This window comes from Lycorma delicatula, chromosome 11 (assembly GCF_047948215.1).
Source record: "Lycorma delicatula isolate Av1 chromosome 11, ASM4794821v1, whole genome shotgun sequence".
NCBI lineage: Eukaryota > Metazoa > Arthropoda > Insecta > Hemiptera > Fulgoridae > Lycorma > Lycorma delicatula.
The window spans coordinates 10,669,002-10,693,560 of NC_134465.1; the positions used below are offsets into that span (position 1 = coordinate 10,669,002).

General features: G+C 28.2%; 1 protein-coding gene across 2 annotated transcripts; it reads right to left on the reverse strand.

Moving 5' to 3' along the window:
- Window positions 1-453: 453 nt before the first annotated feature.
- LOC142332576 (putative protein phosphatase 2C T23F11.1) lies at window positions 454-24,501 on the reverse strand. Of its 2 annotated transcripts, none has more exons than XM_075379070.1 (7): window positions 24,314-24,501; window positions 19,227-19,414; window positions 15,388-15,485; window positions 12,598-12,705; window positions 9,736-9,961; window positions 6,778-6,869; window positions 454-2,011 (listed from the first exon to the last, which is right to left on the reverse strand). In XM_075379070.1, the coding sequence occupies exons 2-7, from the start codon at window positions 19,411-19,413 to the stop codon at window positions 1,781-1,783; spliced, it is 942 nt and encodes a 313-aa protein (XP_075235185.1). In that variant the 5' UTR covers window position 19,414; window positions 24,314-24,501; the 3' UTR covers window positions 454-1,780. The 2 variants fall into 2 exon arrangements, with proteins under 2 accessions (XP_075235185.1, XP_075235186.1); XM_075379071.1 differs by lacking the exon at window positions 24,314-24,501 and adding an exon at window positions 23,935-24,063.
- Between the last annotated feature and the right edge of the window lie 58 nt (window positions 24,502-24,559).

A 24,559-nucleotide genomic window follows, 5' to 3' on the forward strand; every position in this document is an offset into this window, starting at 1 on the left:
TCGTGAAAACACATCTTTATTTTCTGATAAGGTGGATATAAAATTTTTAATAATTTTTTATTCTATTAAAAAAATTATCAGCAGAACCATGTTTAAGAATTCATTTCCTGTTTTATTCTAAATAATTAGACATGTTATTCAGAAGAGTTTAAAACAGCAACTATTATACTAATTGGTATGAAGTTTAAATTATCCACACAAACCCATTTTTTATGTGTTCTTGGTACATCAGAAATAATTGTTGTTTTGTGTCAGTAGTAGTGAATAGTTTTGTCTCAATGTTTCTTGATTGTTATTATAAAGACTAAATTTTTTAATGTAGCTATTTGAAATTTCTATTGTTTTTCTTTTAAATTTAGTTACAGACAACTAATTGTTATTTCTATAATTATTGTTATAGATAATAAAATAATTTGTAATCAATTTTTAAGGAAAATTTTTACATAATAAATTTTCAACAAACAATATTTTGCTCTATTTACTAATAATAATTATTTTTTACAAAAAATAATAAATTGTTTTTTTTTTACAAAAAATAAATGTAACATCAATAATCTTTATTTTTTTCTTGCCTATTATATTTCACAAATAGTTAAAAGAATGTATTATGTAATTTATAATACAAAACAAATTATAAGTACAATTTAAGATAGAAGATGAATATATCAAGATAAAAAAAAATATATATATATATAAAATAATAATAAGAATACGTAATTACTTTAATGAAAAAAAAAATAATTTAAAACAAAGAAAGAATATAATGTCAGACTGGGGACTCATGGACATATTTGTTATGCAGAATTTTCATCATCAAGATATGTAAGAAAATAGAGGTTATATTTTGAGTAAACACAGTTAATGTAAGCACACATGTTAATATAAATAAAACCAAAAACTTTCAGAAACATATACCAGCATTAATCAATGCTGGTAGTTGCTGCATAATCTGCTGGAATGTGTATTCATTACACATTAAAATGTGTTAAAAACACATAAAAGCATGGTAAGTTTGTGGAGTGTAATACTGATTTTTCCCCTCTTTTTAAATAAAATACTGAGCAAGTTTAGTCAACTGGTGAACTAATAACAGTTTACTAGCTTTTATAAATTAACCAGCACTTGTACAGCACCAAAACAACATTAACTAACATTAATACATGCCCACGTATCCACAGCCCTGATAAGTACAAATATATACATATCATACATTATTCTTGTGGAATACTGAAAAAATGTTCTTTTTAATAACAGTAATAAATAAAATAAAAAAATATCAGATAATAAAATAAAAAATAATATATTAGATTTATTATAATAAAATAATAGATTTACAAATATAAAGAAAAATATATAAATAAATAAATTAAAAAATTCACAACAAAACAATATTACGTAAGAACTTCATACACCTACGTCCAGAAAAAAATTAAAATAAAATATTCGATTCGCAAATAATATGGCCTCTGTAATAATTTTATGAAAATATATATATACAATCAGGTATAGGAATAAAAATAGAACTACATAAAAGGTATGCCACTGTTATCAGTGGAAATAAAGTTTATCAATTCCAATGTAAAATCAGTATAAATAAACTGGAAATGTCTTAATTTATATTTATACCCGAAATAAAAAAAAAAAATCATATACACATGTGCAAAATATGATTCCATTTTTATTATTTTTTATACATATATTTTCTTTTTTAATAAATATATTAGTGATTTTAATTCTGGTGATAACAGTGCGATAAAAGTGATTGACAAATAGACTGTTGTTATGAAGTACACTGCATCTGCAATGAATTTGATGAAGTGATACTGCAACGCGATGTCAATTCGGAATATGGTTTATCATGAAGAAAACATATAATAACAACAGTCATATTATCGCAACCGAGACCTCCCATTTGACAGTCAGGAGCGAGACAACGTGTCATTAAATCTTCACATATATCTTCAGGTTCCATACCTGTTCCTATCCTCATACGGACAAAATCTGCCACTTCCTGTTAACAATAAATCATTAAATAAACTGAAGTAAAAATTAACTAAGTCTGAACAGTTTTATATGCATACCCAATAAATCAACCCCCTACTGTTATTATAAACTGATACAATCCATTACAATTCTGTAATTAAGCAACCTAATGTTAATGTATTTTCCTCTCATAAAATCAAATTTTAAGAAAACTTATCAAGTTTTTAATGATTAAAAATATGAAATAAAATAGAAGATATACCACAAGCTGAAAAAATAGCTGTTTCATTTATCTGTCTTTTAAACAAATCATTTAACTTCCTACTTTCTTGTACCCATTCATTGACACTTGAAAGAAAGACAATACAAAATGCACTTTATCTCTGCTGATGAGTTTAAATAACTTGCTTCATACAGACAGTAAAAAAAAAATGTGGATATCTATTTTAATAATGTAATCATTTATCAGTTAGGTTCTGTATTTTCATTTTGGTGCTGAAATTTTTCTACAAAAAATAAAACTCTTTTTGTCTATTTTTTGGTTAAAGCATCTAAATACCTGCAAGAAACTTGCATGAAACATTTTTAAACATCCCCTATGAGCAAATAACTGACTACTTTCTCACAAGATTTGGAATATTTTTGGATAACTAATTTTATCAAAAATGGTAAAAAAAAACTGATATATTTATACAAACTGTTTGAGAATAAAAATGTGATTAAATATTTACAGTAAATTAAAAAAAAAATTTGCAAAAACGCACACTGTCTTATAGGCAACAGCAGTGAATGATATGCATGATAATTATACCATAACTTTTTATTCTCTGAAGTAGTTATTGAAAAAACAATTTTTTTTTTAAAAATACATTTACTCAATTTCTAATTTGACAGATGCTCGATAGTAGAAACAAAATGTTAGTGCTTTAACTGTTACCTAATTATAAATGTTTTTCACATAAAGCAAGGAGTTTTAAAATAATTTCATTTTTTAGCTTTTTATTTCACTTTATGAAACCATTTGGAATAAAAAAAACTCAAAATTTCAAAATGAAATGAGACTTCATTTACAATAAATTCTGTGTTGTGTGTTTGCATGCACATGTGAATTAGGGAGTGGTTGTAAAAGCCCCATGCATGCTTCAAACTAATCAGGTTAGGAAAAGAAAGTCTGTTATTCTTTTGATGTTAAATGAGCCCAAGTTTTATCAAGCTAGCTCATTTCTTTTATAAGATAACTTCATTTTTAATTAATATTAACTGTCTAATATTGTTACACAGGCTCATTTTGGGTAACTCATGTATTTCCATCACTCTCCTTTTTTTCTTGTCCTTGAATACTTCCTTTAGTGTTTATGTTTCAGAAGTCTGGATCAAAACCTACACTAAGGAACAATGTAGATTACAATCTGCCTAAGGTATTTTCAAGTATGCTGATTCTGATGTTTATACCCCATATAAAAGTTAGTCAAAAAATTGCAAATGGATTGACTAATGTTATACTTTTGACAACTATTCTCATGCATACAGCAGTAGTATTTCTCATTACTATTAGTAAGTAGATTCACTAGTTCTTAGAATGAATATAACACAAAATTTTTGTAAGAACAAAACAAACCTGGGTCTCCAAATCTCCCATAACCAGAATCACTATATGTTGAACCAAACAGAACTATGTCCTAAGTAACAACTTAACCACAAAAATAATTATCATAAGAATTCTTTTGAGCAAAAATAATAAACAAAATAAAAATTATACCTAAGAAATTAAAACACCCGCCACTATCAAACCAATTAAAAAAGGATTTATTTTACATTTCTACTATAAAAAGTAGACATTTTTTTTTACATCATTTTACAAGTTTTTTTTTGGGGTGGGGGATTTAGAATTAAGTCCATATAATATAATTTAAGTCCATATCCATATAATTTTGAACTGCATTAAAGTGAAATCGTACTGTATGTATGTATTTCCTGTATATTGTTTCAATATACTTGAAAATTTAGTGTATTTTTCACAAACGTGAAAATCTTAATTAGCCTTATTTTTAAAATAAATTAAAACGTAATGTAATTGGTGTTACTTTTAACTGTCACTTTCACTCACTATAATTAGTGGTAATTATACTTTTGATTGTAAATAAATGAGTGAATAATTAAATAAATTAAACTAAAAAGTAATGTATAAGGGTAATAACTATTCTCTTAATTATTGATTAGTTAATTATGCACGATTACTTTACAACAATAGCATTTTAAACAATAAGCTGTCATTTATTATTATCTGTTTTAATACTGTTGACTGGAATGGTTAATTAAGAGTATAATAATCAATTAATACTACTTCTAGAATATATATCTGGTTTTTAATAATCAATTGTAAAGGACAACTGCTCAGACAACTTTTGCCATAAGTATTGTTAGCAGAATTAGTTCCTGGTTTGTTTTTTATGTTCAATAAAAATATTTATTATTATAAAGACACAATGACAGGAAAACTGTCAATATTTATACCAAATACATCAAGTAAACCACTTTTTCTCTAGATCTCTATTTCATCAAGGTCTAATTAGATAATTTAAAAAAATGTATTTTATATGCAAGTTGAGATTCTTGTTTTATTCAAATTTTACTTGTTTTATTAATAAATTTAAAACTAAAATATACAAAATATAGAGGGATAAATAAATACAAGACTACGAGTGAGCGGGAAAATATATTTATTACCACAGATTATGGTTTTCACTCCTAAAGGATTATGAAGAACTGACAAAAATTATATAATTTTTCTAAAAATGTCAACAAAAAAAGCAAACAAAAACATACTACTATTTTTTTATGTTTGGCTTTTTTTGGACGAAAAACACTTCAGCAATATCATCGCCCAAACATGATGTATGTGTTTTAAAAAACTTAAATTAAAAATTCACAATTACAAATTAAATAAAAACGCCTAGAAAACAGAACAGGAAATATAAATACAAAACCTAATATAACAAAAATCAAAACAAAATAAAAACTTAAAGTGAAAAATTAAAAACAAAAATCTTTAAAATGTTAAGACACAAAAACATACAACTATTGTATAAAATTCTTATTATCACCATTAAAAATTATGTAAAATATTAACACCCTGGAGAAACAAAGACATCTAGTCCAAAACTTCTTTATTATTGCCCAGGATTTGACAAAAATTCCTGGGCAATTTAAATTTACTATGCAAAGCCGCATAACATATACATTTCACAAGAATGTGGCGCACAGTTGCATCGCATGCATAAGCGGCAGTTGCATCGCATGCATATCGGTGAGTAGCTCTTGTATGTTCTATCTGCAAATGGCAGAGGACCACTTCATCATGACGAATTTTCCTGCATGAGGAGTCCCATGACAACAAACAACCTTTAACATGCTGGAGTTTGTTATCTACTGTAACAGTCCAGTCAACTTGCTACATTACGTGCAGCGTGAGTTTTACACAGTTAATAAAATCAGATGTAGTAACACAGGTAGTGAAAGACGGTTGACCACATGAATCTTTAGCAGCAAAATCTGCATGTTCACTACCCAGAATGTTCATTATCCATGTGACTAGGGTTCCAGCAGAAACTCACTTATGTGTTGCGACGGTTCAACTCAGCGATTAAGTCATAAATTTTGGTGACAAAAGGATACTTGGAATAAAGATTTTCTAAGGCTTGGAGAGGAGTACACGAATTGCTACAAATAAAAGGACATGACGGTACTTGGAGTTAATGATATTCATTATAGCGTTGAGTTCAGCAGTAAAGACAATCGTAAAACCAGGTAGACCAAACATATAGGTTCGATCATTAACAATAAACACACATCCAACAGTATTGCTCTGTTTTGATCCATCCATGTATACTACTGTTTCCAGGTTTGCCTTGGAGAGAATATGGTGAAACATTTGCTGAAAGAAAATAGGTAGTGTTGATTCTTTATTGTATTTCATGAGGTCAAACATAAAATTTATAAGGTTGATTGTCCACAGAGGATATGAACATGAATTAGGAAAAATAGAAGGTGCGTCAACATTCATAAGTTACAGTAAAAGTTGGTTACGAGACCTATAGGTGCAGTACAATGTGAACAGTCCTTTTATCTTTTTTAACCCACCCGGTTGGTCTAGTGGTTAACGCGTCTTCCCAAATCAGCTGATTTGGAATTCGAGAGTTACAGCGTTCAAGTCCTAGTAAAGCCAGTTATTTTTACACGGATTTGAATACTAGATTGTGGATACCGGTGTTCTTTGGTGGTTGGGTTTCAATTAACCACATATCTCAGGAATGGTCGAACTGAGAATGTACAGGACTACACTTCATTTACACTCATACATATCATCCTCATTCATTCTCTGAAGTAATATCTAAACGGTAGTTACCGGAGGCTAAACAGGAAAGAAGTCCTTTTATCTTTGAAAATAAGTATTTCCAAGAACTGCATCAATAGCCGGGTAATTTGACTGTCCCTTAAGGCAGGTAAAATAAGATGCTAATACCTGGTTCCGTTTATCCCAAAGTGATGACCGCAATCAACAAGGATGCTATTTTTTTAATATTAATTACAAAACCATATAATATCTAATAAGTTTTATTTTTTGATACTGTCATAATGAACTAAAGAATAATTCAGCAGCAGTAATCTAATTTCATTGAATGAGAAGGCAGTGATGCTGAAGAATACATTAGTACGTAGGCTAATTTTAATCAAAATACATTAAAAATTTCAATTACTATGGCTTTAATGATAATAGTTAAAGAAAATTCTCACCTCATTTGTCATAACATCCCATATACCATCACATGCAACAACTACAAACTCCCATTCCGGAGTAATAGTATGTACCTGTACATCTGGCAGAGCTGGAACACAAAAACGATTAAAAATATATTTATCATAACACAGCAGTTTTGGAATCACTTTGGATACAAATTAAAATAATTCTTTTTTATCAGGTAGTTTAGGGATACTTTCACTCACTCATACAAGTCTAATTTTTATATATATATATATATATATAGATATATATATAGTAGTCAGTACATAATTATATAATTACATCAACAAAAAAAAAACTTAAAAATTTAGAAAACAAATATTGAAAAAACACCACATGCTACTATCAATAAGATATGTAGATGATATTTTTGGTCATATATAAAACCCAGTTATAAATAATGAACATTAGATTATTTTAAATAAACTTAATTAGAATAAATATTTGAAATTTACACGTGAAATGGTAAATATCAGAAAAATACATTTTTTAGATACTGAAATTGAGATAACCAGAAACAGTATAATAAACTATCAGTTTATAGAAAACCCACTACGAATAGTATTAAAAGAAAATTCTAATCATCCATGTCACAAAAAATTAGAACACATTAAAACCTGATGTTTAGAGCTATACATTATACAAGGAACAATGAAAATAAACTTAACACAGAAATAGATGTAATAAAACGTAGTAGTATTCAACGTTTGGATGATTAGAAAAGCTACATAAAAAGTAGAGAATAAAGTATCATGATATTTCTACAAAATTGAAATAAGGAAATAACAGAAATTTTTAATAGTTTTTTCTTAGAATACATTTATACTAATAATATAATAGAAAAAATTTATAATGTTTATGATAAAAATAAATGTAAAAAAGCATACAAACCAAATAAACGTATTATAAAATATTTACGGAATAATAAATAAATTACCATATTATAAAATATTTAAGGAATAATAACAAAAATAACAGAGACGATTTAAGGGAAATATATAAAATTAAATGTAATGACTGTAGTAAAATTTAATTGGTAAAACTAGCAGTTCTTTAAAAAAAAAAGATTTATGGATCATTACAATGCTTACAGTAACCAAGAGAGATGTGTGTCTAATGTGGCCAACCATTTGTTGTAATATAGGCATAGTACTACTAATTACAAAAAGAATTTTGAAATTTTGGAAATATGTAAAAATAGAAAAATGAATTAACTTGAAAAATATTATATTTATAAATTAAAACAAGTATGAAATGGTTAACCAACAGATCATTTTTGAAAATGTTTTAAGACAGTGAGTTGTAGCAATTGGCAACATTGTTTAAGAACATAGTTGTGTGATGTTTTAAATTAAATCATTCCAATATGGTAGTGAAGTTGTGCTGTTGCAAATTTTATGGTTGTTAGGGTTTACATTTTTTAAATTTGTTAAGTTTTTGTAGTTTTTTATTTTTATTTGTTGATGTAATTATAGAATAATGTACCAACTGTTGAAGCAGGATCATGAAAGTCTAATATTGGTATTAGTTTTTAGGGTTTTCTGATACTGTGTTTTGGTGGTTAAGTTTTTGTTTTTTAAATAATATATATATATTCCAGTACTGTACAACAAAATTACATGTACTTATTTAAAATTTGACAATAAAAAACATTATAATTTTAGAAAAGAATATGACAAATCATTAAAAAAGAATAAGCTTTAATGTAATAATTATTTTATTTAATACCAACTGAAGATGCGGGATACTGTGAAAAATGGTTATTGGAAATTAATATGGTAACTTTAACTTATCTAATTACTATATTATGGTGATTTATACTTCATGTAATATTAAATTTATATATTATACACGTCGCCAAGCAGGTTGCAGTTAATAATTTTAATTAACAGATACCTTTTCACTGTACGTGTAATGAGTAATACATTATCTGATACAATACTTTGAACCAGTGGATTTGAAAAGCTTTTTATATAAACTGTTAAGTTTATTAACATTGTATTATGGTGTGTTGGTAACTTACAAACTATAATGAGAGATAAGAAAATAATAGTAGTGAGACTAGCAATTATGCTAATAAGATAAATGTATACATATTAATATACAATTTTAAATATTAATATGGAAACAGAATGTGAAGGAAAATTTCCAAAATTATTACTTACATTCTTATTCCAAACTGACAAACTATCAGATAATATGTATTTATACAAATAAAATGAATACAAAGTATGTTCTCAAAAATAAAAAATGTAAAAAAATGGATAATAATTATAACAAAGAAAACCAAAATTAAATAAAGTAACCATAAAACAACCGCAATCAATTACAATTTTATGTAAACAAATAACCACTGTTGATATTAGGTCTTCAAAAATAATAAAAATCTTCACATGCAGTACAGCACTTTATGAAAAAAGTTTAACCTCTTTTACAATTACAATGTTTAAGAGTACATAATATTATTTAAGGTAATGTACAATTTACCGTCTCACCTTTAATTTTCATTATTTTTATTTCTATTTCTATAATATTACAAAGTTAGAAAATAAAGGTTATAGATTGAAATAGAAAAATATTAAGTCATTTCATAAAACATAAATAAATAAAATAAGAGTTCCAATATAAAATAATAAAACAAAGTATGAAATAAAACAAATCACATTCTATACTAAAAATGTGAGACTTGTACTGATGAACTGTTGCACTCAATGTTTGTGTAATAAAGAGCATGAATCATTTAAATGCATGTTCTTGGTATGTACTATTCCAAATTCATGTATATCAGATTTTTGCGTATAATTGAACAGGCTAAATTTTTTACATACTTTTATTAAAATCTGACAGTCCAATTTATCCTCAAGCTTGAAGATAAATAATATTTATCACATAGTAGAATATGACATTACTAAGATAAGCACTTAATCGATAAACAAAATGTTTGTTATTACCTATAACAATCTGTTCTTCTGGTCTCTTCTTATCATTCCTTTTAAATACAAAATCACCAAGAGCTCTTGATAAAGCAAGGTTACCGTTAACACGATTAAATTCGACCCAACCACCAGCAGATGTTATCCTTCTCATTTCATCTTCATTACCAGGTTTATGATCAAATGATAACGGTATAACGTTACCCCAGACACATGCAATGGCACGAGAATCACCAACATTTGCCTGGAATAAATAAATACTTTATTCATGTAAAAAAAATTATACACTTTATATATATAGAGTTATTCCAAATTGCACAGTAAACTCTCAGGAGATGATTCTACAGCTAAAAATAAGAAAAAATTTCATAAAAACATAGCGTTTGTGAAAATTAAACTATACTAAAATTCTTGGAGTACAAATTGAGGGATAAATTTGGTGCTTCCTTACGGTTTTTGATCTAAGAAACTGAATAACAGTGGACCTACCTCATTTAGGTTTTAAGACCAACAGGGTAAAATACAAAAAGGTTTTATTGGAAAATACACTTTTTTGATTTGGAGTAAAATTGCTTTGTTAATTTATCAATAAACAAACAAAAATTTAATTAAGTTTGTAGAGAATTTAAATCTGAGAAAATTGATAGAAATAATATCTATTAAAATTAAACAAATTTGAGAAAGAACTTCTCAAATTTGTAACTTTTCAAATTAGAAACAAAAGACACAAACTGCATTGGAAAAGTGATATGATTTTAAACAGAACAATTTTCAACGATGTTTGACAACATAATGTAAATGAAAACAAATATAAAACTTATCAAAACAAGAAAAAAGGAATAAAAAATAGATTTAAAAAAATAGAAATCTCATACTTTAATTTTTTTTTTTAATTATTAAATACCAAAATGGTTACTTGATAAAGTTGCAAACTTTTCTTTAAAGCAGTTGCTCAATGTGGTCAACATACTGTTCAATGCATAGTTCAGCTCAGTGAATCCATACTATCCAGGCACGTCTAATAGCATAATTATTATTCCTAATAGTAGCCCCAGATTCTATTATATGATGTCAGTTCTTCTTGTTAGCCAATAAGAGCAGAACAGACTTCAACCAACCCCAAAGGAAAAAGCCCGCTAGCATGAGATCAGGAGATCATGGTGGCTACTTTACTAGTCCATTTCAATCAATCCATTGCTTACTAATGTGTTATTTAAATGATTCATCACATTACAACAGTAGTGAACAGGTGCGCCATTAGTGAAAAATCACATCTGCACTCTTATCTGCAAGTGGAGTGTCTTCCAAGAGTTCCATCAGATCTGTTTGCATAAAAAATGCAAGTAATGCTCTCCACTGAGTCTTGGCGACAAGAAAAAAGGGCCTGTGAGTCTATCACCAAGAAGACCATACCACACCACACATTAAACGAAAAAGTGCATTGGAAATGACTTGTCTCATGGGTATTTTCTTATGCTCAAATGTGAATATTTTGATAATTTATAATGCTTCTTGTAAAACAAGCTTCATCAGTAATTAAAATATTATTTAAGAAATTGGGATGATGTTCACATTTTTTAATTAATCATTGACAGAATTTCATCCTTTTATCAAAATCAGGGGATAAAATAACTCTTGTACACATGCTGTATGTATTTGGTATAATTGTTGCTCCTGTAACATTTGCCATGTACTTGATTGCAAAACATGAAAAGTGTTGTTACAAAACTTTTGGTGCTTGAGATAATTGTACTGCATTCAAAATTGCTTCTTCAGAGTTGGCAGAGTTGAACTCACCTCTCCAAAGCCTCAAATGTTTGAAGATTTGGTACTCTGATCTGGATAATTTTCCTGATATTCATATACAGTAGTTAATCCATTTTTATTTGATTTACCAAAAATTAACATGTCTATCAACTCTCCAAATGAAAACAAATTTGAGGTATTATCCATTGTGAATGACTGACCAAATAATAACAGCACAAACACTGTTCAAATGAATATTCAAATTCTAGACACAACTTAATTGATGATCGGCTATGAAAATCAGCTATTGTAAAAACCAACCTAGGAAAAAATAAAAAAATTTAATACGTTTCAGAAGGATGTCTTTCAAATTTATTTTTATAACTTTTAGTGTTTGTATGTAAATTGTTCTCTTTAAAATCATATCACTTTTCTGATCCAGTTTGTGATTTGTTTCTAATTAAAGTTAAACTTCTCAAATTTGTGTTTAATTTTAATAGATGTTAATTACACCAATTTTCTCAGAATTAAATTCTATACAAAGTTAACTAGAAATTTTTATATGTTTATTGGTATATTAACAAAGTTATTTTATTCCAAACCTAGCAAAAGGCTTTTTCTTTTTTTATTCCATGGAAAAGAAAAGGTTCCAATAAAACCTTTTTTTTATTTTATCCCGTATTTTCACACCTAAGTGAGAAAGAAGTCTGGGAGCACTTTTATTCAATATCTTAGATCAAAATCCATAAAGAGGCACCAAATTTTACTCCTTAATTTTTATCCCAAGAATTTTAGTACAGCAAAAATCATATCTTTTTTTATATGAAGTTTTTTAAGTCATTAAAAAGTTGAAGCTTGTACAAGAGAATAAGTGTAAAAACATCTTTTAAGCAAATGAAAAATAGCAAGGCTGATCAGGTTTTGAAACCAGTTCAGTCTTTACAACATTAAAAAGATTCAACCTTCTTAGCATGAAATTGGCAAGAAATGCACACAAATTCAGATGTTTATACACAACAAAAAATTTTATTTTGGACTTTGACCTGTATTAATGTAAATAAATAATAAATAATGTAAGCTTAAATAATAAAATGATCACTGGTAATATAAAAATTAAAGAACTGTTTAACTTACACAATATAATTTATTATCCTTAATTATAATACAGATGGCAGTGCTACCCGCTAATTCATCTTTTAATGCTTCTTCTTCTAACATAGCAGCATCGAGATCAAGAAAACCCTAAAACATAAAAATAATTTTAACAACGCTATTAAATCAATAATTAATATTAAAAAAAAATTTAAACATGGAATCTAACATAAGAGATGGAATTTATATTATTCAAAGTCTTTTTGAATAATATAAAAAAGAATAACCATAAAGTGACAGAAATAAACAAAAGGATAACAAACAACCCAGGTGAAGAGTAGTATAAATAGATTGATTAATTGGTCAGAGATCAATCCTCAGTTATATCTACCTGATCTAGTAACAAATCTATTAGTGAGTGATGGAAAGAATACATCACTGTGGAGTGTGCTATCTGCAGATGATATCCTGTGTAAACCAATGCTAAAGAAATTGAGAAGGAACTGCAGGAGTGAAGGAAAGGTCTCAAGGAGAAAGATATTAATTTTCAGAAGAGCCAAAACAGAGTATTTAAAGAACAGTAGTTTACAAGTCTCCAAGGTGAGATTGGCAGTAAATATGACCAAATATCTTAATTTCAGCATAGAAAAGAATGGAAGTAAAAACTGAAATTAAAGCATAGAATATTACACGGGCAAATAATAATTTGAGAAATATAAGCAAGCACGCGGTATAAGAAAAACAAGGAACGATAAAGCGGAAAAAGTGTAAAACTGTGACAACGTCAAAAATGATGTTCCTCCAAGGCATGGGAAATTAAGGTATAAAAAATGAAGGTAGAAGTGGTAGAGATAAGAATAGTAAGACAAATGAAAGGAGTAATGAGAACATGTAAAATCAATACAGAATGGATACAAGAAGATATATATATAGAAGAACATTAATATGTGCAAGAACTACAATGCAAGAGAGCAATAGCTAAAGTAAGCCAAATGGGCAGAAAGCTGCAGGAATGTAAGCCGAGATAGTTTTTACATGTGGGGTGAAGTGATAAACCATACACTGAAAATAGAATTCAAAAGTTGAACACAGCAGGGAAAGTAAAGAGAAGAGATAATATGTCAAAGAACCTAACAAAGAAGTATTAGAAGATGAGGAAGCACAGGATAGAAAGTAATATTATAAAAGAATTAAAGATGTGCATATTGACCTTGATACAGTACCATTACTGCATGTAAAACTGTTAAATAATTTAAGAGAAAATATAATAAATTATGTTAGTATAGCTAACCAGCACTTGTTTTAACTGTTTTGCATTTGAGGAAGTTGAAGGATGAAGAATTATTCATTTAGTAAACACCATAGCCAAATAGAAATTTTTCTCAACCATGAATTGAAATTAAGACTGATTACAGAACTTCTCTAATTGATCAATTAAAATATAAACCTGACAAAATAATACATTAAAGTAGATTTCATTGAACAGATAAAAATATTCTCTGGTGACTCATTATTTGGAATAGAGCATATCAAAAGTTAAATTTAATCATTAATTTAAAGCTATCTTATTTGCTCATGACTGGATAGGAAAAGAAATTCTTGAATGAAGTAAATAAAATTTCTTCATTTAACAAATGTTTTACTCTTTTTATAAAAATATTTCTACCCTTACATGTACCTCTTATGGCATACAGTAATTTCTGCTCCATGAACTTTAACCCTACTAAGATGGCTTACATTCAACTAATATTGTGAATGTACTTATCAGACATAGCTTACACTCAAATAATGTTCTACAGAATTATAAAATTAATTGTTAGATTTCTTAATATAATTATGAGTAATTGAATTTACTTAAAATTCTCTGCCTTAATTTGATTATTGCTTTATAAATAAATAAGGAACTTCTCTAATTCTATATCATTAAATTTTTAATTACAGGTTTCATATTTCTATAATTAATGGCTTTCTTTTATAGTATAAGTTCTTTATAGATTTTATTTAGGTGATGATCCAAACTAATATTAAATATTGTATATGAGAGGTTATCATAAAATGTTCTCATCAATTTATCATTCCCAATCCTAGTTATTAATGATAAAGAAATGATAAACACCTCATTAATGGCTTTGATCTGAATTATCAAATTTTTATCATAATTTACTAATATTCATTTGACATTATTTTTAAAACTCCACATGAATTAAGTAGATACCATACAAATATAACTTAAATTGAATTACTAAATAGTTTCTACTAAATAAATTTCTATACAAATAATCTATAATAAATTTAATACTTCATAAAAATTAGATGTACTTTCTGAATCTTAGTAATAAAGATAATTCATAAAAAATTTGCCAATACAGATTACTTGTCTTTTAGGTGAAGAGCATTTTTCAGACTGCTGTCAGTTCATAATAAAATGTTTAATAAAATCATATTCAAGTATATTATATTACACCTACAAACAAAAGCACATGTACATAAAAAGTATGCATTTTTCATCATGGGTCATTTCATTAATTTAATGCATTCTTCCATTTCTATCTATTCGTTACTAATCCTTTAATATTAACATGCATTTATTATACCCTACATCTGCATTTATTTGCTATATTAAATACTAGAATTTTATCACACAATACAGTTCTTCTAAAGTTCTTTCCCTGACAAAATTAACTTATTAATTCTGGGTGCCTGAATTATTTCACCTGTAATTACCTGAATCATACTACACCAATAAAGTGTATTCATGATTATAAAATGTATTTACTTGTAATTTACAGTCAACAGACTAAATACATTTACATAAAATTTAAATGTAAATACCTGTTTCATAGCTTCTTCAATATGTCCTTCTTTATATTCCGTTCTTTTCATAATATATTTATGTAAATTTTTACCAGCATGTTGAGCAATTTTACAGCCTAAAAATAGAAAACTTTTATAAGAATAAGAAATACATACCGCACAAGCTGTTACCTTAAACACACAGAGATAACTATTTTAATTAATCTTAATAAGGCTTTACACATTTTTAAATAAAAATTAAAATAGATTTTTTTTATTAATGTTTATATTTTATTATTTGTAGTTTGTACCTGAATACTTATTCTGTAAAATAATTTGTAGAAATACCCTTTTGTCTTCTCATAAAATAACCTTTAAATTGTGCTAACAAGCAAAATTTATCATATCTGTTGATTTCCTTGAAATATTTTATAGCTTGAATCAATGCATATTATGATTTGGAGTACGTGAAATAAAACCTGTAGTATATCTAAAAAATATTGTTGCTTCTGTAGAAAGCTGCAGAAAATTATAACTATGGGTGCTCATCACTTGCTGGGCCATCAAAATTATCAATAATCCGCTAGGTAAAGATATATTGAAGGTTGGAAGAAGACAGGATTTGAGAAGTGTCGTGAAGAACCAAAAGATAAGGTCGGTAGAGTATTCCGACCAAAAAACAATGCCACAGATTAAAGATGTTGGTTGAAAAATAAAAAAAGTGTGGAAGGAACATATAGAGCAGGACAGTTCTAAATGAAACTGAAAATATTAAAATAAAAAAAGCTTATGTTAAAAAAGGTGATTGAAATTAAGTATGAAATTTAATTAAACACAAAGAAAACTAGAAAATATTCTACAAATATCCAAGCAAACATCTTTTGCCACCTTCCACAATTTTTTTTTACTGTTTAACAGGATTTTTGGCACAGATTTCTCATTTAATCTCTTGCAAAACCTGGAAGAATGATTTTTTTTTAATATACTTCTAGTACTGTAATCTAGTTTTTCAATGAAACAATTTTAAAGTGAGGAAAAAAATTTGTAATTATTCATTTTTGGGGGAAAAAATAATTCTTAAAAATTATAATTGAGAAAGAAAGGTATATAAAATCAAATTTCTCTTGCAGACCCAAGTCTTAAAAATAACGGTACTTTGGAGTTATTGTAACTCTACTTGTTTTTTGTGTCTGTTAGCAGATTAACTGCTTGTGGCTGGTGTTTACTTGGTATATTACATTCAAAAGATAGGAATTCTTGTATCCAGTAGATAAGAATTTAATTAGATAACAGTATACAAGGAAGTAGAATAGGTTATTATTTGTGTATTTTTTAAAGAAATGTTCACTTGTGTTTGCTTGTTGGTTGGTTGTATTTCTATGACTGGATTTAATTATTATCAACTGATTTCTGGGCTAAAAATACTATCGAATATTTCCTATTGATCAGACACATGGTACTTTAACAGCCAGTGGTTTTTAAAGATTGTAAAATTATTGTGGAGTCATGATTGTATCTGTATTGTTTTGTAAATATAAGTTAAACCTTGTTATTAACATCATGATTGGAGTCATTACATTCTATGTGAAAACATAACAAAATTCTTAAACTTTAAACAAAAGCCTCTATGAGTTTGAGGTTAGAATTACTATGCAAGTTCTAATGTAAATTACTTGACAAATATCTCTGAGTGACCAACAACCTTTTACAGTATTATCTTAATAACAAATATAAAAAAAGTAAAAAATTGTTGAAAAAATTATCATTTTTTTAAATTCTTTCCAGCTGATCTGTATATAACAAAGTAGTACTAGATACCAGGGGCTTTTAATTTTAAAGAACAAACAACCAGAGAGAAATCTTTGCTTAGGTAATATGTATAATTTTAGCAGTAATCTGTATTAGTAACATACAATTACTTTATTTATAAGATAAAAAAATATATACAAAGTAATTTTATATTATTGATTAAAATTGTTTTCAATATATATATATATATATATATATATGTAAAACAATTATTTAATTTTTATCTTATTTTCTTTGGATTACTATCAAATAATGATAGAGGTTTTTTTTTTTTTTTTAACAACAGAGTTTTCAGATCACTATTGGTTTTTGAACATTTTTTTTTTCATTTTTGCCATTTATAGACCATGTTAAGATAATTTATTCCAGTGTTTTTTTCATATTTTGGGTTATAATTTGATTCGTAAAAACGAATCAAATTCTTTTCTTCTGACCTGTTCTTTCTACAATTTTCTTTTTAAATTTCTTGAAACTCATTTTAATGAAAATATAGTTACATGCCTATCAATAAGTACGAGGTCATTGAAAAAGGTTGCAGCAATAAAAAAAAAATTATATCTCTGTATATAACCGAGATAAAGTATTAATTGTAACTGCAAAATAATCGGGATATCGTCAAGTTTTTTTAAATGTGACTGGCCGTGACCTTGAGTCGATGTGAAAAACAGCACAACACACAATGCCACTGTCAGTCAGTGCTATGGCGACAGTTCAGCAAAAAGCATAGTGCATTTTATGGTTAACAAAGTATAAAATCAGTATAACTGCTCAAAACTGAAAAGACTTTTCAGCATGTTTATGGCAATGATTCCCTTATTCAAACAACATTACATTGTGGTATGCGGTTTAAGGAATCTGGTAACGTGAAAGTGAAAAAGTTCCCCTGACGGCCCAAAACAAGTGACAAAGCAGTTGAGCATACATGCCAAAGTTGTTTAAGAAGCCTTAAATAGTAAATTTCTAGGTGAAGTTTTCAGTTAGGAATTCCAAAGAAAACCTATTCAAAATGTGTTGAACAAGCATTGACTTCACGCTTACAAAATTCAGTATAAAGATCAAATTAAACCTATGATCTAATTAAATGTGTTGAATTTGCAAGAAAAATGCTTAATAACATTGACAACCGGCACATTGTATGATATGAGGATCTCAGCAACCCAATGAAATTATTGAGTATGTCAGAGATTCCCAAAAATAAATGTGTGGTGGTGCAGTTTGATGTCTAATTGTGTGATTGGCCCATTCTTTTTTCATGAGCCTACTATCACAGGGAATGTATATTTAAACATGCTACAACTGTATGTTTTCCTGCAAGTTGACCAAATTGAACAAGAAAGTAATGTTCCTGTAATGTTTTAACAGGACTGTGCCCCTCCACACTTTAGCCTAGGCATTCGATACGCTTTCAATAAGAGATTCCCTAATTGTTGGATTGGTAGGGCCGGTCCTGAGCTTTGGCCTCCAAGAAGCCCAGATCTGATGCCCCTAGACTTTTTTTATGGATATGTTAAAATCACATTGTCACAGTGAAAAAAGACAATCGATCACCACTGTTACTGCCATAGTTACACCTGTATGATTCAGCAGACCTGGGCAGAAGTTGATTTTCAGCTGGTTGTTTGCAGAGCAACCAATGAAGCTCAAATTGAAACATTCTAAGGTATGAAAACATTTTTTTGAGTTATTATTTTGATTATCTCTAGTAGTATCTGAGATACAATTTTTTTAAATTGCTGCAACCTTTTTAGATGACCCTGTACTTCAGAAGAAAAAAACTCCATATTACCTAAGTAATAAATGATTAAACCTAACTTAGGTTTGAAAAAGATTCTCTTAAAAGATATACATATTTAAATACTGTAGAGTATACCATCAAAAAGAAAGAGGGCATGCATGAATACATCAAAAGAGGCATAATCTATCCAGCAGCCTCTAAGTTTACAGTGATATCTTCTACATATAGATAAGCCTACATCTTTTACATAATTAATTTACAAGAATAAAAGCTGAACACTGCTGATAATAAAATCAACAGTTAGGTAATGTACCATAATAAAAATTACTCTTACCTCCATGGCCATCATAAACACCAAAAAATGCTGATTCTGGATCATCAGGACATGATAATATATGTGTATGAGCATCTTCCATATTAATCCGCCATCCTTGCATGCAGCTCGATCCAATCTTGAACAATTCATTTCGACAACAAGCTGACTTTTTTGCCGTTACTGGCTCAGATAAAGTTTGACCCATACTGTAAGCAAGATAATCACCAATAGGAGATTTCATTATCTTAGTTTTAGCAGATGAATGCAACATTTCATTGATATTAAAGAAATGAGTTACACGTTTTTGAAACTTGACAAAAAAATTTTTAGAACCTATCTTGAATAACTTTTTATTACAACAACCACAATAGCTTAAAATAAAATGTATTAACTTTTTTAAAAAATATATTACCTCAATTTTCACATTATAAATTAAAAAAATTAAAAATTAAAAAACTAAAATTTATAACATCAAAAACAGTTGCTTAGTAATGATACAGAAATATTATTATAGGCATAACTGAATAAAATCTACGTAAATTTTTTTTAAATTTTATTTCATAAATATTTTAAAACTCATATAATCATTATTACAGCAGGTGGCGTATTGCTGTACACATAGGCTGACGGCTGACTTACTGTTTAACTATCCTGAACGACTCTGACAATGTACTGCACACTATGTAAGTATACGTGCCGCCCGCTATACCGACCACCTCATGGATCCAAATCACAAACCCAACAATTTAAACAACATCCTCAATATTCTACACATATACAAATAAAAGTATCACATACTTAAGTTTATGAGTAAAACTCACAAATACGTTTGTCAATGATATATAAATTACACAGACACAATTCAAATAAATTATGTTTTTCAAACACAGTTTAAATACATATATTTTCCCAACTCATTTCTGAATTATTTTATATTTGTTATTATTACTATTGCTATTGCTGGTTACTAGTAATAATAAGCAATGGCAAGTGTAAATAATAAAATATGCAACTAACAGAAGAGTAATAAAAACAAGTTTTTACTTTATAATTTTAATAATGATAAATAGGTCTAAAATATTTTGTTGGATCTGTTCTTAGAAAAGTTTAAATCAATATCACAGTCTACTATAATCGACAAGAACATAAGAGAATTTTAAAAAATTAACTTTTTTATAAATGTCGTTCGGTTTGTCATAAAAATTAAATACTTTTACATAATTTTCACTTTTGACTGTCATGAACAAAAACATTACAAATTACTGAATATTAAAATAAATTGAAAAATAAAAATTAACAAGATACTACAAAGAGATTTCATTCAGAGATCTGAGGCTCAAATCCCAGTCAGGCATACAATTTTCTATATGCTAAAAAACTTTCCTACTTTAGAAATACATTTTTCCCAGTGAAAGGAAGGTTTTTTATTGCAGCATCATAGAATGAACCTGGTTGCGTCAGGAGCCAATTGCATGAATCCCTACACATCCGTCATTTTCAAAAATTTTTGCCCTCCTAGAGCTTCTTTAAGCTGCCCAAGCAAATGAAATTCTCAGAGCATTAGGTCCAGGCTGTGAGGAGGATGATCAAGTTGAGTTCAGTGCATTTCTTATAGTTTTGAGACCGTTAAAGCTCTAGTATGAGGCCTGGCATTGTTGTTGAGGAGGATGGCCTCTCTCTTTCAAAAGCTCGCAGTAGTAAGCACCAAAAAAAATGAGCAAAATGCCTCATCAGTAAAAAAAACCGGTTGAAAGAAGCTTGCCAGCTGACAGTCAAGTCCTGACTTTCAATGGGACTGCCTTCCCTCTCCTCTGCCACTCCATACTGGCTTGTTTCGACTGGGGAGTGTAGTGATGGACCCATGTTTCATCGCAGGGGATGATCCAACTCAAAAATGCACCACCTTCTTTCGCAAACCTTGCTATAAGCCTCTGACAAACCTCCAAATGTCTCAACTTCTTATCTGCAGTCAAAAGGCGAGGGAGCTATCTGCACAAACTTTACAGAACCTACAATAACTGCAGGTTATTTTAAGTTAATTTACTTAAATAAATTTTACGTAATGAAGTCAATAGCTGTTAGCAATATATTTTTATTATTTGTTATGTTGTTTTCATTTAAGGCTTTGTCATAAATTCAGTCATGCAAATTTTTAATATTTCAATACAGTTATTTTCTTTTAAAATGCCCAAGTTAGGAGGAAAAGGTACAGTAGTTCATAGTCAGGCAAGGGAAATTGTGTTCCAATGTTTACAATTTCTTTTTACAAAACAATGCCGGAACCTGAATAGTGAGGAAATCAGAAGTGCTGAATACATTCTTCAAGCGACAAAATTATCAAAATGAATGGCCCACAGAATTATAGCAGAAGGGAAATCAAATGTAACTGAGAAGCCATCCATGTTTGTTTCGCCGAGAAAACTTGTAAATCACCCCAGTGCTGTGTGCAATTTAGATTTTTTTGACAAGGATGCTTTGAGGCATTTAATAAATAAATTTTACGTAACTAAAAAATGCGTTCCTATCATGAAGAGAATTATGCAAAAGGCCGGCAAAACTGAAAATTTCAATGGGAGTGAAAGATCTTTAAGGAGAATATTATGTAAAATGGGATTTTAAATGGAAAAAACAATATAAAACTGGAAAATACTGATAGAACAACATGACATTAAAATGCAAAGAATGAAATTTCTGACAAATTTTACTGTTTTGCGAAGAAGAAAGACTAATTGTATACACAGATGAAACCTACATTCACAGTAGTCACTGTGACCAAAATTGTGGGTAGACACAACAAACCTTCATGAGGGACTGAAAACACCAGTATCCAAGGGTTCACTATTAATAATTGTTTAATACCAGCTAGAATAAAGGATTCATTAACAATGCTTTACTTATGTATGAGTCAAATAAGAAAGAAGACTATCACAAATCAATGGATTCCGAAAAGTACACGAAATTGTCACGGGAGAAGTGTATTCCCAACTTGTCAACTCGGTCGGTCATTGTACTAGATAATACATCGTATCACAAGATACTGCTACAAAAACAGCCAAAATCTCATACAGTTCTATGGCTGCCACCTTATCACCCTGACTTAAATGCCATTGAAATGATTTGGAGTTAAATGAAAAGGCAAGTAGCTAATAGAAATACAACTTTTAACACATCAGACGTTCTTAAGTTAGTTGAAGTGGAATTTCATAAATTGTCTGAATTTAGGCATGACAAAAAATTGACCATTTCAGTTGTTTGGATATAATTACAAGACAACTAGAGTAAGTTCTTCTAGAAAAAAAATAATCATTGAAATAGTTACATCTGAATTACAAGTATCAATTTAAAAAAATTTTTTTTAGACTAAAGATTTTGCATTTGTAACAGTTTTATTTATATATATGTAGAACACATAATTGATCTCTCTTCCATGTTTAACAGAGATTTGATTTAATGAATTTATCTTTTTAGTATCTCTTAGGAGCAGAAATAACCATGTGTTTAAGAAAAGTTATGGAATGCAATATGACCACTTAAATTTTCCAACTGCATTTTTCATGGACTATTTCTAAATGCTTCCAACAAAGCATAAGTTGTAATTTTTTCTGGGTAAACGTCTGTTACTACTTTAATATTAACAGAATGTAAACTCTTTGTAAAATATTTAAAACAAACTATGCAATACCTTTGTTTCCAAAACTGGTCACTTCATCAAATTTTTCAAAAGAGACTGGGCTTAAATTTAATCAACATTGTGGCAACTTCAATGTGCTTTACCAAAAAAAAAAAAAAAAAAAAAAAAAAAAAAAAAAAAAAACTATCTCATTCATAAAAGTTAATATATTTTCACAGACAGGTTCTTCATTTAATTATACTAGTTACCTAATTTTTACAAGCTAAATTTAATAACTAAAATATTATTTTTGGATGACTGTCATTCCAGCTAATAGTGTGTTGCATTTCTCCCCTTTGTCCAAAATACCAGCCGAATAATAAACCTTAGAAATACTTTCCTAACTCTGTGTAACATGCTTCTTTGTAGCCTACCATAACAATGCACAAATTCAATATCTGAACACTAAGGAGTTAATACACAAAATAAATGTTACTTTATTACTTGGACATTATAAAATCTGTGCTGAAATTTGAAAAATGTTGGCCAACAGTAATAACTTATGCAAGCACAAGTCCATTGGAATTGTACACAATTCATGATCCTGAATCTGTACTCAAGGTAAAAATATAAAATTAACCATTTTTTAAAAGCAGCTAGGGCAATATGCAAGAGAAAATCTATGTTCTATGCATGCAGCATCTACAAATAAATTAATCTTCACACAACAGTAGTACTGCTTAAGACTTGTCATGTTAATTCATGTATGTATAACATTTCTTATTATCCCGATCTTTACTTTCATATAAAAATTAAAAATAACATACGACAAATTTATAATAATCTTTCAAGGTGACCCTATAGTAATATTCAAGTACCAAACAACATAAAAACATTTAAAAAATACATTAGGTGGCATAATTATAAAAAAATATACTCTGAAAAATATAATTTCAAAAAAGCACTTAATGCTTTTGAGCAGCAGTGATTAAGTGTAGTACTTTAAAAAAAGGCTAGGCCTCATTTGAAAATATAATTAAATAATACTTAATTTGGCTACAAAATATAGTAACAATAAAATAAAAAGGTGTAAACATTTACGTCGATATTCCTTACGTAATTAATTGCGTAGAAGCTTCTCTAACAAACTGACGTAATTTAGTGATGTAAAAATTCCTGCATATAAAATAAACGTACAAAAACCATAACTGAATGAATCACAGAATGAACTATGTACGCTGAATCATTTACAGAATAAACAAAAACTACTTTCCTTTTTCAATTATATTTCCATTTAAGCAACTGTCTTTTAAAGAGCAATCAAAATCAGCACAAGAGAAACCAACCACCAAATTAATGACTTAATAAACTGAGATAATAGTCCAAAAGGAGAAGAAGACAGCACATCTAAATATAGCAAAAGGAAAATAAATAAGGAAATATTGTAATGTACGTATCACCGCATAGGTTAAGAATTACTTATACAACTTCTTACCTTATTAATTTTATTAAATTAAGTTCGTATCACATCACAGGCACCATTTTAAAAGATTTATATACTTAAAAGAATTGACACATCGGAAAATAGTGTCAAGAGGTAAAAAATAAAAATGTATTTGATAAAAAAGGTTAAATACGAAAGATTTTTATTGTGGCTGTCTGACAGATGATTTGTCAGGCAGGTGTAACCAGTAATCTGAGAGAAGGTAGAACATATTTAAACATTTTGCGGTAAAAAAAA

What these genes read in the sequence shown, in the direction of transcription:
- LOC142332576 (XM_075379070.1), bottom strand. Translation starts at nt 19,413, where the DNA reads ATGGGTCAAACTTTATCTGAGCCAGTAACGGCAAAAAAGTCAGCTTGT. An exon ending in TGTTTATGATGGCCATGGAG is followed by an intron (nt 15,486 to 19,226) that starts GTAAGAGTAATT and finishes TTCTATTTTTAG; the next exon opens with GCTGTAAAATTGCTCAACAT. An exon ending in TTGAAGAAGCTATGAAACAG is followed by an intron (nt 12,706 to 15,387) that starts GTATTTACATTT and finishes TTTATGTTTTAG; the next exon opens with GGTTTTCTTGATCTCGATGC.